Source organism: Zophobas morio, unplaced genomic scaffold (assembly GCF_036711695.1).
Source record: "Zophobas morio isolate AGI-343-1 ecotype UQ-CSIRO unplaced genomic scaffold, CSIRO_AGI_Zmor_V1 ptg000024l, whole genome shotgun sequence".
NCBI classification, from domain to species: Eukaryota; Metazoa; Arthropoda; class Insecta; order Coleoptera; family Tenebrionidae; genus Zophobas; species Zophobas morio.
Window position 1 is genome coordinate 15,262,662 of NW_026972129.1, and position 18,882 is coordinate 15,281,543.

Sequence of the window (18,882 nt, forward strand, 5' to 3'; positions counted from 1 at the left end):
GTAATTCTCTCGTGACTAACCCTGTATAAGACAAATCCTTTCGTCAAAATCTTTTCCAAATCGGCTTATAAAAAGATCACAGATTAAGATGGATGTGACTAACTTGAAAATTATATTAAACTTTATTGCTGCAATAAAGCGCACACGTTTATCTATCCATAAAAATTGCAACACAGATGTTAAAAATAACTCCTACTGATTTACTCTATAGATTAATCAAATCCTCAACATAAAATAATATACGCGATTTTTGCAACAGATTATCAAATGTTCTCCAAGACGAGGCAATCCCCTATCAACACTATACCGGTGACAACAGAAATATCCTTCTTGCTGATACAGTTGAAGAATGTCGCTGCCCTGAAAACTACCAAGGGTTATCATGCGAAGAGTGCGCTCCAGGTTACTACAGAATAGAAACAGGCCCTCACGGCGGTTACTGCGTTCCATGCCAATGTCACGGCCACGCCACCGAATGTGACGTCGCCACTGGAATTTGTATTGTAAGCACTACCTTTACGATTTTTGAGATGTTTACGTTTGAATAATCTCCAGAACTGCACTCACAACACTCGTGGTGACCACTGCGAACAATGTGAAGTTGGCTATCACGGAAATGCTCTAGCAGGAACTTCCAGGGATTGTTTAATTTGTGCGTGCCCTTTGCCCGTAGCGAGCAACAAGTATGTTTCTATTTACAATACGATGACCACATTGTTGTGATTTTTTCGTAGTTTTGCGACAGGATGTGATGTCAGTTCGGACGGTGAAAAAATTAGTTGTGATTGTAAAGAAGGGTACTTTGGAGGGCGTTGTCAATCGTGCGCTGCAGGGTTTTATGGGAGGCCAGAAGTTTTAGGTGAGTTCTTTTACGATATTCTTAGCTTGTATATACGTATGAGTGATTTTGCCCTTTTACTAGGTGATATATGTAAACCCTGCCAATGTTCGGGCAACATCAACCCTGACGACCCCGGATCTTGCGATACCGCCTCAGGAGACTGCCTAAGATGTCTAAACAACACATTCGGTAAAGCTTGCTCTCTATGTGCCCCTGGGTACTTTGGAGATGCTGTTGTTCTCAAGGATTGTCAAAGTAAGTTATTTTTTATTCTATCGACTATGAAACAAACAAAAAAACACCATATAGGTTGCATATGTGATGATGTGGGCACCGACCACTGCAACAGCTTCACTGGAGAATGCGTCTGCAAACCTAACGTCATCGGGGAAAAATGCGATCGCTGTGAAGACACTCACTACGGCTTCCAGACTGGAGCTGGTTGTGTACCGTGTGACTGTGGTGACGCTTCGGAAAGTGCTAGATGCGATGACGTCACTGGACAATGTAGGTGTAAGCCTGGAGCCGCTGGAAGACCTTGTGATCGTTGCGCGGCTGGCTATTGGAATTATACAGAGGAAGGATGCGTTTGTAAGTATACAAATTTTGGATAAACATATTTGATGTAAAAAGAACAAAGTAGTTATTTAATTATTGTGTGTAAAATTTTTACTCAGCCTGTGGTTGCAAGAGTGATTATTCCCGTGGTTTCGGCTGCAACGCACAAACTGGACAATGCGAGTGTCTCCAGGGGGTCATAGGTGAAAAATGCGACCAGTGTCCTCATCGGTGGGTCTTTGTACCAGATTACGGTTGCCATCAATGTGATAGCTGCACGCACGCCCTCTTGGATGATACTGATGGACTAAGAGCTTTGATTGACCCCATTATTTTGGAATTTGATGTGAGTATTTTAACTCCGTTTTTTCCTTGTACCACTGTAATAATTTTATATGTAGTCTGCAAATTCGGGCTACTTTACAAGAAGAAAGCTTGAAAATATGAGAGAACTGTTACGGGAATTAGAACCCAAGTTCAATGAGGTTGATCCAAAACAGATCAGTCTGGACATTTATATTGAAGAACTGCAAACCTTGGAACAAGATTCTAAAAATTTGAACCGCAAGGTAAACACTTCAAACATTCAGTTACTTGAAAATTGTAAATAAAAATTATTGCAGGCGAATTACTCATTGGAAAATAGCGACTCTTTGAAAACGAATTCCGCAGATTTGAAAGAGACAGCGGAGATTCTTCTGGATGATGTTCAGAATGCTGAAGATGATTCTATACGTGTGATCGAGGGAATTGACAAGATAAGTTTCCAACTCAATAAGGACGAAAATCCGGAAATTGATTCGGCTGTACAGGAAGGTGTCGAAATTCTAAATGCAATTAAAAGATACAATTTAACTGAACGACAAAATTTGACTGATGTTGAAATTGCGAAAGTGAATGCACTTTTAACAAATGTTACCAATTTCGAAATTCCTGTAGAGAATTTGGACGAAAAAACTAAGAAACTGGGCGATGAGTTGAAGAGCTTTAATCAGAAATTGGACGATTTGTATAATCAAACGCAGTTCTCGCTGAACAATGCAAATGAGGCGCAGAGAATAATTGACAAAAGCGGGTAAGTATTGTGCAATAACAGTATAAGCATTAAGAAAATACAGGAGGGTAAGGGGGTAATACCGATGGAAAGATAAACTTGTCTTATACCATTTGATCGAAAAAAAAAGGCGTCTAATCAGCCATAGAATTAGTTAGTTTTTTTTTTTTTTTTTGGTATATGGTATTACCTGTCATTTCACATAAATGTGACTACACGAATCAATTAAGCTTTACTCTTTTTCAACCACTTCAAAAATTATGATTAAGAATTAGAATTGCCACTACAATTTCTCGTCAAACTTTTCGTCGATATCTCTGAAAATTACATTAAAATTCGCTAAAAATAAAACCACGATACATCTAATCATTACTGAGTAGTGCGCATGCTCAAGGTGTCTTTTTCTGACTTGTCCACTTAGTACTTATGCGTAGAAAACTTGATCTTTGGAAGGATTTATAAATTACAACTAGGCTCATATTTGTTAAGTATAATTTCTTAAATATAAGTCGATCCTTGCATTGACAGTTTTTATAATTGTAATTACTAAGTGCCTATAAGTGAATGGAAACTAGGTTTTAGTTTCAATTTTCCCCACTTAGGAAAGAGACAACCCATTTAACAGTGCTGCAGATTATAATGTTTTGATCCTTTTAACTCTCGCTTATAAAGGTGAGATTCTGGACATTCGAAAAAGCTCACTAGAGGTATGGTAGTCCACAAACTCTTAACATTATATGTGATGAAGTTAAATACCCCGACAAAGACGGTAGACGGGTGCATTTTTGAGCTTGGGTATTGCATAGGTTCGGATTCAATAAATAGTGGTTTTATAATCCGTACAAAATTTTCTTAGAAACAATCAGACACTAATAGTCATAAATATAGGTTAAAGAAGGAATAGATGCAGTTTCCAGTGGTGATTCGAGAATCTGTCGATCTGTTCGTCAACTGTCTCAACATTCTGTGACGAATTTTTGTATGTGATCATTAGTGATGACCAAAACAAAAAGTGTTAACAAGTATAATCTAAACTCACTACTTTTGGGTTCTTGTAAAATTTTGCAATTTAAAGTTAGAGATCCCCAATTCCTCACTATTTAAAGCCATAAATTATATCCTTGAGTTAAAGCGTGCTAACTGTTCAACTGCAGTCATCATTTTGACGAGAATTCCGACCGCTTGCGATTTTAATAAAGCCCCCGTGATCATAAAATTTTATTAGGATCCAAAAATGTTTCGTCCTTGAAAAAATACAAGTATAGTCTTGCAAGTTCTGTATGGGTTTTATGAATTTGGAAAAGAATAAGCGTTAGTGTGCGAAATTTGTAAAAATTTCAAAACAACTTGGTATTGAAATAAAACAAGTTATATGGCATTTTTATAAAGAAAATCAAGTACCAACAACTCAAGTCTAAAAGAAAAAATAACGTACAACATTAATTATACGAACGAATATTTTCGACGGTATTTAACTATTTAAGAAGCATAGGTTTTATGTACAAGGTTTTGGATACACGAATGGCATTTGTGGAGTCTGAACGTTTAAAAAAATCGAGATGAGAATATATAACTCAAATTAGAAGATAATACTAGAAGGTCATCACATAGTATATCTAGACAAGACATGGTAGTTGGATTGGCTCAATACTAGTAATGGATAATGCAAAATACCGTTCTAAATTATTAATTGTTAAACAAGAAACCTAGCACTCTTAAAAAAAAAAAGAGATTTGAGATTGGGTGAAAGTAGGAAATTGAAGAAAGATTTATTAGATGTCATTAAAGGACTGGACAGTTCTCGGCAATTTCGTGTTGCCTTTACCTCCATATTACTGTGTTCTTAGTCCAATTGAATTCACCTGGAGTTCACTGAAACGTACAGTAAGAAGGATAAATACATCTCCCAATTGAGTGCTACCATTATTGACTTAATCAGACAAGAAGTAGACAAGATTAGAAGTGATTTGTGGAAAAACTGTATTAAACATGTAATTGAAGTGAAGATGAAGAATTTTGAATACGTATTAAATATTTTTGTATACATACATGTGTAATCTTTGATTTAAATAGTTCGTAAGTAAAATGTTTTTTCCACATAAATTTAATAACAATGATTTATATTCAGCTGCAGAATTCTGATAATAATACGATAATTTTGACAAAATGTTGTAACCTATTTGTTGAATCGACTTGACAACGGAATACGTTCCTAAAAGGGTACCAACATAGGTAGTAATAAGCGAATTTACCAAGAAATGAATAAATCCTCTTATCGAAAAGTTTAACACTCCATAATCACTTTAACAGACTATAAAACCCACAGAGAATTTGCAAGACTATACTGTAAAAGTCCATTAGGCAAATGGCCTATTTCATATTTCCTCGACGTCTCAAAACTCCCAGAATAGGAAAAAATAGACCCTCCGGCGATTTTATTGACAAATAATTGCCAAAACGATTGGACTGATGATATGACATTTTAGATGTATATATTTTATAAATAGAAATAAACAGTCCCCACCAAAAATTCGATTATTTTGCTAAATAAATACCCTAGCTTAAATGTGAAAAAAATATTTCTATTCCTTTTTACTTCCCGAGTGTAAACGAAGGAAGTATCGTAATCGAGTCAGTTTGCCGACTGTCTACTTTTAGTTTTCTCGACCTTTCATGACCCCTAGAGTACGGAGAAATAGGTCTCCCTAGAGTACGGAGAAATAGGTCTCCCTTTTCCGTCTGTCTGTCTGCCTGTCCGCCGTCCCGGGTTTTATTAGACAGATAATCTCCTGAAGTACTGGGCCGATTATTGTGAAAGTTTGTATTTATATTAGGAATATCATGTAGATGGTAAAACGCTCATCAAAATTCGTCTAATCATCTCCACCAATAATGTGATGACGTCACTTCAAAATTGTACATAGTAAATGGGTTTTAGACTATATAAATAACATAGTCCTACACATGTAGCTTATGACTCCGTGTTGAGTTTTTACCCGAAACGTCCAGATTTTTGGAAAAAAATCAAAATTGTAACACAACATTTTGTAATTTAATTTTGAATCTCCAAAACAAGATCTTGTAGATGTTTTCAAGTTATGATAAGCATGACAAATTTTTAATCAAAATAGATTTCCTTACCCCCTCCAAAAAATTGATGACATCAGATCAAAATTTTGCCGAATAAATCCTATCTAAAATCATTCCTTTCAATTTTTTTGGATTTGTGTATACAGAATGACTCAAAAAAATTAATGAATGCGTGAATTTATTTTATTGATTTAATCAGGAACTACAACAAAACCGAATGCTTTGAAATCTGGGAGATGTTTTAATGTTATCATAAGCATGGTAAATTTTGGATCAAAATTTTGCTCATTCCCCCTAAAAAATTGATAACGTCACCTCAATTTTTTTCTGAACAAATCCTATCTTAGGTGTGCAAAGTATGATGACTCCATACTTATGATTTATCACTGTATTAATATTTTTTAGATTTGCTTATACAGGTCGCTCAAAAAATTAATGAATGAGTCAATTTATTTTATTGATTAAATCAGGAATAGTTCACTCCATTTTCCCGAAAATTTGGAGATACAATACTGTTATTATTAGTATTACATTGCACCAACCTAATTTGATAGACACAAAATTTTGTAAAGTAAAAACTCGTTTGAACCAAAAACTGATTGTCAATTTATTTTATTGATTAAATCAAGAATTGCTCAACTGAATACTTTGAAATCTTGCAGACGTGTTGAAGTTATTGTAAGAATGGTAACTTTTTAATCAAAATGTATCTGTCAACCCCAAATAATTGATTACAACATCTCAAAATTTTGCCGAATAAATCCTACCTAAATTGTGCAAAATATGATGAGTCTGTACTTGTAATTTATCATTGCATTGATATTTTTTAGATTTACTTATACAGGGTGACTCAAAAAATTTAATACATATAATCAGTGAATTTATTGTATTGAATAAATCAAGAATTGCATAACCGAATACTTTGAAATCTTGCAGACCTTTTAATGTTATTGTAAGCATGGTAAATTGTTAATAAAAATATATCTTTTTATTTCCCCAAAAAATTGATCATCTCAAAATTTTGCCGAATAAATTCTACCTAAACAGATGGGCCAAAAAAAATGAATGAGTCAGTTTATTTTATTGATTAAATCAGGGACGGCTCCCCTTTTCGAAATACAATACTGTTATTTTTAGTATTATACTGCACCAATCCAAGTTGATATACGTGTTCTTGCAAAAATATTGATGATGTCATTGTAAAATTGTGTAACGAAAAAACTCAACTCTAAAATGCTGGATATGCTTTATTGTACATTGGGTGCGAAGGAAGTTCTGTCGAAACAACTTTCGAACATTTTTTTTAAATAAATCCCATCACTTAAATATGAAAAAAATGTTTCTATACCTTTTTTTATTCACCGCGATTTTTAATTTTATGCTTAAAGGCTTTTCCGAGTTTTTCGAAATGAAAATCAAAATGGTACAACAAAATGTTACAGTTTTCCGTAAAAACTGTTAAAACGATTGTGCTGAAATGTTGCACATGCTTTATGTTGCCGAGAATGTGGTAAATTGCTAATTCAGATTTATCTGTTCATTCCTTCCAAAAACTTGATGACGTCATCTTAAAACTGTGAAATTTTCGGTTTGTCATAAAAAACTAAAATTGTAAAGGAAAATTTACAATTTCTCTTAGAATTTACGAAACGATTGTTTCCAAATTCTGGCAAAATACTAACGTTGATGTGATGATTACAGAACAATATTAAAATGTATTTTTTCATCCGCCCCAATTCGTTTATACAGGGTGTTTAAAAATTAATTAATCAATTAATTAACTTTGATTAAGTCAAAGAAGGTTTATTTAATTTTGCCAAAATTCTAGAAACACATTATAATTTGTAAATTCAATGTTTACCATTTATCCAAGAAAATAGACTTGTTTCACTGTGCTTCAGTGGCGTAGAAAGAATTGTACAGAACAGTAACATATATCTCATATAATAATAACGATCGTAGCATTTTTTTTCAGTGGCCCATATTGATTAAAATCATTATCAGGCGACACAACTTTAAACAAATCAACCAAAACTGCTAATACATTTTTATAACACAGGAAAGAGTGCAGGATATTCAGACAATAATTTTATGATCTTACATTTTTATAAATAACACAATTAAATGACCACTTTTTGTCATATTCTAATGATTTCGGTTTTCCGTTACTACTGCGAATCCACTGACTGAATACATTTGTCTTAGAGCTGGTTCTCATTAGTTGTTACTGAGCCAGGGAAGTCACGTCAGCGATGGTTTTTCTAAAATATATAAATAAATAATAACTTTTAGGGAGCATTTTTTTTCAACTGTTTATTGAAAAAATAAAATTGTCAAGAATATTTAACTGTTTTTCACGTCACGTAAATGACAAATTAAATTTTTTTCTAAGGGATGTACAATAATTATAGTTATTTATTAACTTTAAAGAAAATATAATATCAGTCACTGGGCGGTATAACTACCGTGATATAAATTTATTACAAAAATTTGTGAACATAATAAATACTTAATTTAATAATAGAAATTGATCCACACAACTGTATTAGTCTTAAATAATGGACATAATGCTTTCGACATTTATACATATCAACAATTTCATATACACATATATTTTAACATAAATTAACAAGTAAAAAATATACATACACCTTGGTCACTTAATTCCACGTACTTTCAACTCTTCTTTCAGTTTCCACTTCACCAAGTCCATGCAAGCAATGGCATCTTCAGCACTGTCGTGTCCACTCACACTATTCTGTATAATTTTCTTCAAAAACTCACTAGCCAAAACTTTCAGCGCCCTCTTATGAGGCAGACCCATTTTATGCGGAAACAACACAGACGTGTCTATAACAGTCCCGTGAATTATTTTTAAGGCTTTCATGTCGGACTCTAGACTGTGACCAATTAAAATAGTTTTAGAATTACACAAATGCAAAATATTTGCCTGAACTTGCAAAATACTGGTACTAGTTCGTTCCATTTGATCCATGGTTATACCAGAGAACGTTGTATTGTAGTCTATTATGGGGTTTAAGGGTTTCACTAACGATTCATACACGGTTTTACAATCAGAGTCCACGATTGTCACTCTAGTCAATTCCAAACCTTTAATGGTGTAACACATTTCACAGTCCAGAGCGTACACTGCATAATTTCGCGGGTCATCATCAGACTCTGGTTTCATAGTAGTTTGGAAACCTTCCAGTTCACTATCACCACAACATTCCGTGACATGAGTATTTGATGTTACACAGCCAACACCGTCGTTAGTTTTGCAACAAAGGTAGGTTTGTTCACCTCTCAGGGTCCTCTTCTTTAGGGGGTGATACAGGCATTCTTCTGGATATAACACGAAACCGTCTTCATCCACTAAGTAGATTTTGGAGCATCTTGTACACTTCCTTTGATTTTCTCCCAGACTTACGTCGATTTTACTTCTGCGATTTTTTATCACTGCTTTGCCAGGTGTTGAGCTTTCTTTTGGGTACCCGTGAATATCAAGCTCTTCCTCTGACAAAATGTATTGCTTAATGTGGTTATAGAACTTTTTTCCTTTGAAATCTGAAGAACTATCTTTCTCTGATGACTCGCCTTCACCAATAGGTCCCAGACCTAATCTTTCTCTTTCTTGTAACTCTTTCCTGAGGCGGTTCACCGCCAACATTGCTGAGTTTTTATAAGTGATGAGGACTTTGCATTTTTCGTAACAACTGAACTCTTCAGTCAGTGCCCTATTATAAGCGTCTTCTTTCGTCAAATACAACTTCACGCATTCATCAGCAATCATTGTTAGAAATCGTGTGCGAACGTTTATGGGGAGTTTAGATTTATCAGCGTTTAACACATCCGGTATATCTGATAAAGAAATATCAGGAACGTGAGCCACACGTTTTCCTTTCACTGTTTGTGCTGTTGTTTTGCTGATGGTTTCAGTCGCTTTCTTTTTAGCTAATTCTTCTATCCGTGCTTTAGCTCTTTGGATGGAATTTACGTTTTGAACAGGTGCTATTTTCTTAGGTTTATTTTTAGCACTATTCAAAATAGAGTCAATTAGATTAACATTTTCGCTTGGTTTTTCTTTGACTGAGAGTTTCTGAAGTTTGTAACTTCTAGCAGCTTCTAACAAACTTGGAGGTGGTCTTTTAATAGCTGTCTGTTTCACTTCATTTATTATATTTTTCTGCTCATCATTAGCTTGAGCTGCTTTTGCCAACTTGAAGCGATTAGCCAACATTTGCGCAGGCGTAACTTGAATTTTTGGTTTAACATAGTTTATTTTTGATCCGCTCTCATTAATATGTGCTGAACTATGTGCTATACGTTTCTTACTAGCGGTGATGTCTTCTTGTACATCTTTGACAGGTTCTGGGGGCGACGGATCTTTGTGTTCGACTTTCGGGGGTTCATATTCACTAAATATTTTATAACATTCTGATAAAGTATCTTCGTCTTCCAAGTCAAAGTCGGAGTAATCGTCGAAATTGTTTGTTTCAAAAATTTCACTATTATCGATCTCATCACTAGAGGATTCTGACGCTTTTTTCGATTTTTTCTCACTGCTGCTATCGTCGTCCCGCAACCGCCTTTCTTTATCGCGTTTATCCTTATCCCTACTCTTACTTTTGCTACTACTTTTTTTTCTATCCTTATCTCTACTTTTACTTTTTTCCCTATCTCTACTACTTTTGTGTTTGCTCTTGTGTCCTGAACCCTTCTCTTTCTCCTTTTCTTTACTCCTGTCAGATTTTGTGCTTTTCTCCTTGTGTCTGTCCCTACTACTTTCTTTAGATTTGTCTTTGGTATCTTTCTTATTGTGATGTTTTGATTTATGAGATTTGCTGCTACTGCTGCCACTGCTTCGTTTTTCCGATTTTTCAGGCTTATCCTTTGACGATTTCTCTTTTTCCTTTTCAATTTTTCCTTCTTCGTTACTACTTTTCAGAATACTGATTGCCTTCTCCACCTTCTTCACCACGTTCTCTGTCGAATTATTACTCTTGGCTTGTTTGTCACTAGGCTCTTGAATTATGTCATCAATTAGGTCAAACTCCGCCGACAAGTCCTCGAAGTTGATATCATCCTGTAAAGACACTTCTGGATTGTATTCTGCATTGGCAATATTTTGTTTGATTTCCCTGATTGCTTCTATCTCTTCACTCGTCTCCTTCTCATCACTTTCCAGCCCGTTTTCGCGCTTGTTCGCCGAAGACAATATACTCAGCGGTGTTGGTTTATACGTAGGCTTCTCAAATGAGAACTTTGGTACTGGTCGAGGGGTTCGGCCAGGTCTGAATGCCAAGTCCGGAACATAACTAATGGGAATATGGCTTTTTATGTTCGCTAACTCGCTTTTGGGGGTCGGTTTATACGTAGGAACTTCCGGTTCTTTTGTTGTCTCGATTGAAACTTCCTCGGTGGTTTCTTGCGTCTTCTTTCGGTGCCGAAAGTGACAGTAAGGCCTGTTGCAAGCATTGTCGTAATACGGGCATTCGATATCTTGAAAATAGCCTTTGGTCGGCAACATTTTAACTAAAATTCAGGGCTTCATCCCTGGTTTTGTAACAACTTCAACAAGACACTTCGATTTTTAACAAACATAACCACACTTCTTTTGGGACTTTGTCTGGATTTTATTTGGTGTTGGAAACGTCAGCTGTCATCACAACTACGTGATCGTGAATAAAGCGCGGTTGTTTTAAATTCACAAACCGTTACTTTGTTGCAGCTGCAGTGATGAATTATTTTCTGAGGAATGTGTTGTCTGTTTGCAGAACAAAGGAGCAGTTGACTGTTGCCTGCTATCTGTTTCCTTTGGTAGATAACATATGGTGACCAGATGTGGTAGAGGTCAAGGCGAAACGAATTCAAGTGTCGAACACTTTGCGTCGGTGAAAATTATTATTTTCGGATATGCGTTGTGTTTTTCTATGACTTTGGCTTTCATGATTAACATTTTATCGTCATTTGAAGGTCTTTAACCTTCGGTATAAATAAAACTTATGAAATTCGAATCATAATGAACTCTAATAATAAATTAGTTAATAGACAAATTTGAAAAGAACTAACAATTTTAGATCGGAATGAAATCTTTTATTGCAGATATCAAAAAGCTAATGACCGTAATTGAGTACTTATTATCGTGTTTTCATTTTTATTATGTCTATTGTTTATAATAATAAAACACTAATAAGTGGTTTACATGTGATCAGTAACAGCTTTCAAGTTGGACAAAATAATTATGCAACTGTTGTCTATTTCAGATTACAGTCATTATCATAAATTTTCCATTTTACTTCCGAAGGTGGGTGAACTAATACTTAATTCCGTATTTTTTAACGTTTCGTATCTCAAATATAGCCTTCTTGTTTCCGTCTAACTATCTGAAAATTTTTGAGGTAAATGTCCACAATTAGGTAATTAGTTTGATTAAAAATACATTAATATTATCACGAAAATTTGTTTTTCTCATTGGTGACGCCATTTCAAAATGTTGTAGTATATGATTAATGATTATTAATCCTTGGACTATGAAGTACTGAAGTGAGAATGCTTTGAACAAGATGGCGATACAGCCCATAGGGTCAGTTTAACAATCATATACCTTCAAGAATATTTTGACGAACGCTCGATCTTGACTGATTTGTTCCTCAGACTTATCGCCTTTGGAATTTTTTGCTATTCGGACGTATTAAAAATACCGTGTTCAAGAATCACATTAATTATATTAATGAACTGAAGACTGTTGTAACTAAAGTTTGTTATTATGAACAATTTTTTTTATTTAAATAACAATTTTCCAAAGTTAAACATTAGTTCCAACTTTTAAGCAACTACTCTAATTGGTCGAACTTTAAAACATGCCGGGCAAAATCGAGACGATAACCTCATTAATTCCCTTGTTAACAAATACACCAATAAGAAAAGCTAAAATTTGCTTTTCCTTGAACTTGCTGCTTAAAAGCATCTACATCTCAATTTTAATATCATTATAAACGTTATTACTAGTAAAAAAGCTATGAAATTTGCAGACTGCAGTGACAAAAAATTGTATGTCTGTGCAATTCAGCAACTGATTTTCTGTCAGTTACACGGTCTTAGCTAGTTACGTCAAACTGTCAGTCAAACGTCACCAGCCCGATTTAATACTCACATATCGCGAAAGACGGGCCTGAAAAGCAAAGCAGACGACTTTTTGGATTCCGCACCTCGTATTTATTAACAAGTTTCTGTTTCGCTGCTCATGACAGTTTAATGTGACTGATCTGACTTAATGCCGGAAATAACACCATTGTACATCCATTTTTGTTTTTATGAGTTAGCGCGAATATTTTATTACATTATTTTTGTTGGGTTAGTTAGGATTTTATAGTGATAAATCGGTTTCTTAACAGTATATCAAATCTAGGCGCAATTATGTATATGGCTGCACAGTATTAATGGTTATTGGTATTTTATATAAATAAATAATTACAAATACGCCATTAATATTTATTAAATACTCTAAAGCTTATGTTTGCACAAATTATGATGAGTGCGAGGTTATAAACGAAGTAAAATACCCTATAATATTACCAATATTTATTAATTAATCTTAAATATAATTTTTTATTTGTAAAAATTATATTTTCTGCAGAGTAATACTGAGTGTTTTATTCCTTAACTTGTTTTGAACAATATTTGTCTAGACAAAAATGGCGACATATTGAGATTTTGGTTTTCTGATATCCTGTACAAAGTAAAAACCAGTGGTGTAAATAACGTTCTCGCAGCTTATTTGGCTTGAATTTTTCATTCAAGTTTCCATTGTTTTTGTTCCTTCATTTTTTCGAGCTTCGAAGTTTAAATTTAATTTTTCAATTTTTTAACTTTTCAATTCAATTTCTAGATTTTGCAATTCTTCGCTTTGAGTTTCTCGAGTTTTCAACTTTTAATTTTTCCATTTGCAATTTTTCGTTCCAGTTTTTTTTCTTTATTTTTACAAATTTTCAATTTTTCAATGTTCTGATTTTATAATTTTTTGTTTTCTCAATTTCACTTTTTTCAATTTTTCGTTTCGTCAGTTTTTCAGTTTGCAATTTTTCAATATTTCGGTTTTTTTCTCTTTAATTTTACGATATCTCTTCGAGTTTTCATGTATAAATCTTCCAGTTTTCCGATTTTCCAACTTTTGGACGTTTCCATTGACTTTATGTTTTTTAATATAATACCTCTTGTTCTTTGCGGCAAAAAATTGTTTAACTACATATGTATATAAAAAAGAAAAAACAAAGCTTAAGCCCCACCCACCCGCCCCGATGAGTTTTTCATTCTTAATCAGACGAGGGGCGGAGATTCATTGTAACATATTATTTCTCTACAAAATTCTACTCTTTTAATAACATATTTAATATGGTAATTTCTTGTAGAGAAATGAGTATTTTGCAACTAAACTCTGCCCGTCAGCTCCCGATGAATAAAATATTCATCACAATTGAGAAGGGGTGGGCGGGCGGGGCTTAGTGTTGGTCTTTTCTTAATATGCGAAGTCTTCTTTTCCCAACAAGAAAGTGACAATGTTTAACTTTCCTGTTGTTGAAAGAGAATTCTATATTAAAAAAAAAAACAAAAACTCGATATGTTAAAAAAGTAACACAAAAATTAAGCCCCACCCACCCGCCCGATCTTAATTATGATGAGTTTTTTCCCTAATCAGATCGAAGGGCGGATTTTAATTGAAACATCAATATTTGTCTAAAAAATTCTATTCTTTTAGAAACATATTTCAGATCGTAATTTTTTGTGGAGAAATGAGGATTTTGCAACTAAATTCCGCCCTTCATCTCACAATTAATAAAGCTTTCATCACAATTGAGAAGGGGTGGGTGGGCGGGGCTTATATTTGGTCCCTTGTTCCTTAATATACGAAGTCTTCTTTTCCCAACAAGAAACTGATAATATATATGTTTAACTATCCCGTTGTTAAAAGAAAACTCGATATATTAAAAAAAAAACACAGAAAAATTAAGCCCCACCCACCCGCCCGATCTTAATTATCATGAGTTTTTCATTTCTAATCAGACCGAAGGGCGGAGTTTAATTCAAAATTCCAATATTTCTCTAAAAAATTATATCCTTTTAGAAACATATTTCATGTGGTAATTTTTTGTAGAAAAATGAGGATTTTGCAACTAAATTCCGCCCTTCATCTAACGATGAATAAAGCATTCATCACAATTGAGAAGAGGTGGGTGGGCGGGGCTTATATTTGGTCCATTTTTCCTTAATATACGAAGTCTTCTTTTCCCAACAAAAAACTGATAATATATATGTTTAACTATCCCGTTGTTAAAAGAAAACTCGATATATTAAAAAAAAAAAAAACAAAAATTGAGCCCCACTCACCCGCCCGATGTTAGGACTCGGTTTATAAGCGAATTAAATTTTAATAATAATAATTAATTATATCGTGATTAACTTTTAATTGAGGTCCGTTGTGAATATTTAAATCGCTTTCTATTAACCGGCCCCAGGGGATCAAAAATTAACTGCGAACATTTTAAACGTAGGGTTTGGAAAATTTTGACAATTTTTGATAGGTCAAGCATTTCTAACTGCTTACTCGATTTTTGCTGATTTGTACCTTCGCTTTAGATCAGGCAAACATTATTGTCAAATGAAATTTTATCAGAATATTACAAAAACAACACAACCAATTCTAACTGAAATGGTAAATAAACATAAATAAGCCATTTTTCCCATACTCACCATTTGATTTTAAGAGCGTAGCGGAGAGTTAATCCGCCATTTTCCAGACAGCCTGTATATATATGGCTTAATTGCTACTCACCTTGCGGTAATTTTTATGAGTTCCTCACAATGAGCCTAATAAATCCGCTTGCCTGGCCAAGGCCTTCTTGTGTTGCAAGAGTAATAAATACAAATTGTTTAAATAAAGGGCTACATAACAGTCTGTGTAACATGCCATTGCTTGTATTTATTGAATTTTATGAGGTGCTCAATTATAAGCATACTATATTTTTATCCACACCTTAAACGCTTACCAGATCTTACCAAGTTCATATCTTACCCCCATTATTAGTAATTATTTTGGAGAGAAGCTGATTTAAAACATATTTACTGGCTTTACTCTTAATACTATATCGTGACAATTGTTCCCTAAAACTTTGCAAAAAGAAACCTAAACGTTTTGTTTAATGTATGAATTTTGAGTTATATGTTTTTGAAAACCAATAATACACCTGCAGCACAGCGTTTGATAATGTCAAGTAGACAGTGCTGAGTATTTCTACATATTTTATTCATAGGTAATTATTATTTAACAATGGGCAATTACATTTGTGTGAAAAACCAACCTTACAATGGTCGAAAATTAAATTACATGTACTGCAAAACACGTCGGATAATGATACATAATCACGCATTGACAAACATATACAGTGTGTTTACTGAAGATGCGGCAAACATTCAGAGTTATTTCTTGGGTTATTTTCAGATTTTTTTGTCGTAGGATGATTTTCGGAAATACGGTTTGCTTCCATAAATAAAAACCCAAGTGTTTTAAGTCGGGAATCAAGTATGTAGTTTTCTTTACTTTTATCGCCCCGTATGTTCGAAGCAAAACGTTTTTCCGAAATCACTGAAGGACAAAAAAATCTTAAATATACCGAGGAATTTTTGCCGCATTTTTAGTAAACACCCTGTATAGGTATATCATTCTAATAAACATGCTATAACATAATTAATTAAATTCTGTGATGTATATTTCCAGCATAGACAGATTAAAGAAAAAACTAGGCGACATTGAAACCCAAACTAAAGAATCCCAAGACAACTTGGACGTATCACAAATTCTGAACGACAACTCAACCAAATTCAACGAAGAATCTAACGTAGAATTACAGACCCTCCAAAATCTGCTCAACGAAATCGAAGTACACAACAACGAAATCAAATCAGTGATAGACAACAACGATGTAGAACTTGACGAAGTGAACAATCAGGTCCCAGCGGTCAGACATCATGCTACAAACCTAACGGACAGAGCGATGAACCTGGACAATCTTCTAACAGAATCTCGAGATTTATCAGGAGGTGCCGTGAGGGCCGTCAAAGCGTACAGAGATATCGTAGCAGCAGTCAAAAATGCAAGCAATGCTGCTAAAGCAGCTGAAGGGGATAGCACGAGCGCCCTCAACTTGCTGGAAGACGTTGGTAACACAACTTACGAAGTAGCGCAAAAGTCTGCGAAGGACCTGGACAACGCATTTGGAATTTACCACAGTACAGTTCAAGATTTGGAGCCGAGGGTGGTTGATGCGATAGATCAGTATAAACCTGTGAGAAAAACGCACGAGATGAATGATGAAGTTTTATCGAATATTGAGAAAATGCTGGAGAATATACAGAAGCAGTCTCTGGATCAAACTTACGCGCTTGCTGCAGAAAAAGCTGACAATGCGATGCGTTACGTAACAAATATAGAAGGCATAGCCAATGGGACGTTTGATAAGGTTATTTTGACTAAACTTTAAGTAAGTATTCAATTAATTTTATTGTTTTAGCTCAAAAACGAAACAGGAAATGCAACCCTTCTACCAAAAGTTCTGGACGATATGAACAGAGATTTGTTGCAAACTCAAAAGCAGCTTAATATCGTGAATGAAAAATTACCGACAATTGTTGATACTATGGAGGAGATACCTGAACAACAAACTCGGTTGCAAAATACCGTCGACAATCTTGCAAATTCCTTGAAGAAGTTAAATCAACAAATTATTTATGCTCGAGATCTTGCTAATCAGATCAAGATTGGTATGAAGTTCTATCCCAATACCACCCTAGAGTTGAGAAATCCGTCCAATTTACAAGAACTTAGCACTTCAGAACGAATTTCAGGCTACTTTAAGACGGATCAAGAGCATGCGTTAATTTGGTATCTAGGTAATCCAGTTGGAACAAATCTGAGGAGAACTAAAGGGGTACGTTTGTAATGTATATGTAGTGATTATTGACTGATTTTGTAAATTATAAAAGATACAAAATTGACCTTAATTAATTTAGCTGTTTTATGGCTGGTTATAAAATTTAATTTAACCAATCTTGTGTAAACAAGCTGAATTTGTTGGATTTGAATTAATTTTTTCGTAAAATGTCTGAAATCACTAGCTAATCAGAAAATATTGAATACTCTATATATTTTGGATATCGTGTTAAAAATTTGATTGGCGTAGGACGACTACATGGCTCTGATACTTCAAAATGGTTATCCTGTCTTAAAACTAGATGTAGGAAATGGTGTTGAACAAGTTATTCTCGACAAATATGTTTCTAATAACGTCTGGTATCAATTTATTGTAGACAGGTACAACTCATTCTTCTTTTCATAACTTGTCACTCAACGTACTCACTTTTAGAACTGGGCATAACGCTAAGTTAACAATACGTGAAGAATTGCCGGGAGGCATCGCAAATACCACCTCAAAGGAAACCACTTTAGACGGACCTCTGTCCATATTTAACTTAGACCGAAATAAGTCCAAACTGTTTATTGGTAGTTACCCGGATCAGTACAACATGCAAAAAGAGGTCGAAGTTCTACCATTCGAGGGTGAAATCGAGGACTTTGTTATAGGAGACAAACCAGTTTCGTTATGGAACTTCAACTACGGTTTCGAAAACCATCACGGTGCCGTTGAAAGAGATAAACTAATCAATTTAGAACCTAGTACTGGATATAGATTTAACGGCAACGGTTACGTTATTCTTGACGCTCGATCGTATCCACTTAGAAGCAGATCGATTATTCAGTTGAATTTCAAGACGTTTGCAACTGAAGGTTTACTGTTTTTGGCGGGCAAAGGAAGGACTTTTATTGCACTGGAATTAAGACAGGGAAGGATATTGTATCAGGTAAGAAGTGACAATTTTAGCGTGTTCCGCCTATGACAGCTTTTTTTAATTTTTTAAGTATAATTTGGGAGGTCAAACAAAGAGGTGGCAAACCCAAAGAGCATACAACGATGGTTTGTGGCATACAGTAACAGCTAGCCGTTTAGGAGCAGATGGCAAACTTACGCTTGACAATGAAGACATCGACGATACCACACCAGGGATTGACGGTCAATCGGTCGAGTCAATCGAGACAATTGCATTTGGTGGTTACTCCGGCCAACATCCGTTTGCAGACGTTACCAAAATCAAGTTTGATGGATGCATTGATCACGTAGTGATAATGAGCAACCAAATTGATCTGAGAAACAATATCAAGGCTTATGATGTTACTCCGGGCTGTCCCGTTAAGGTAACGCCACGCCAAGTGTGTACTTGTTATGAC

The 18,882-nt window shown here is 34.6% G+C and overlaps 2 protein-coding genes across 2 annotated transcripts in view; one reads left to right on the forward strand and one right to left on the reverse strand.

Moving 5' to 3' along the window:
- LOC135135434 (laminin subunit alpha) overlaps nucleotides 1-18,882 on the forward strand; it is a 64,800-nt gene that overhangs the window by 38,656 nt on the left and 7,262 nt on the right. Inside the window, exons 19-31 of the mRNA XM_064064476.1 lie at nucleotides 260-503; nucleotides 556-683; nucleotides 735-859; nucleotides 923-1,096; nucleotides 1,151-1,432; nucleotides 1,519-1,745; nucleotides 1,801-1,968; nucleotides 2,023-2,474; nucleotides 16,318-17,059; nucleotides 17,111-17,527; nucleotides 17,780-17,910; nucleotides 17,963-18,458; nucleotides 18,517-18,849. Coding sequence (XP_063920546.1) covers nucleotides 260-503; nucleotides 556-683; nucleotides 735-859; nucleotides 923-1,096; nucleotides 1,151-1,432; nucleotides 1,519-1,745; nucleotides 1,801-1,968; nucleotides 2,023-2,474; nucleotides 16,318-17,059; nucleotides 17,111-17,527; nucleotides 17,780-17,910; nucleotides 17,963-18,458; nucleotides 18,517-18,849 — 3,919 coding nt within the window. The remainder of the gene's footprint in view (nucleotides 1-259; nucleotides 504-555; nucleotides 684-734; nucleotides 860-922; nucleotides 1,097-1,150; nucleotides 1,433-1,518; nucleotides 1,746-1,800; nucleotides 1,969-2,022; nucleotides 2,475-16,317; nucleotides 17,060-17,110; nucleotides 17,528-17,779; nucleotides 17,911-17,962; nucleotides 18,459-18,516; nucleotides 18,850-18,882) is intronic.
- LOC135135435 (RNA exonuclease 1 homolog) lies at nucleotides 7,994-11,303 on the reverse strand. Its single transcript, XM_064064477.1, has one exon. The coding sequence runs from the start codon at nucleotides 11,071-11,073 to the stop codon at nucleotides 8,200-8,202; it is 2,874 nt and encodes a 957-aa protein (XP_063920547.1). The 5' UTR covers nucleotides 11,074-11,303; the 3' UTR covers nucleotides 7,994-8,199.

What these genes read in the sequence shown, in the direction of transcription:
- LOC135135435 (XM_064064477.1), bottom strand. Translation starts at nt 11,073, where the DNA reads ATGTTGCCGACCAAAGGCTATTTTCAAGATATCGAATGCCCGTATTAC.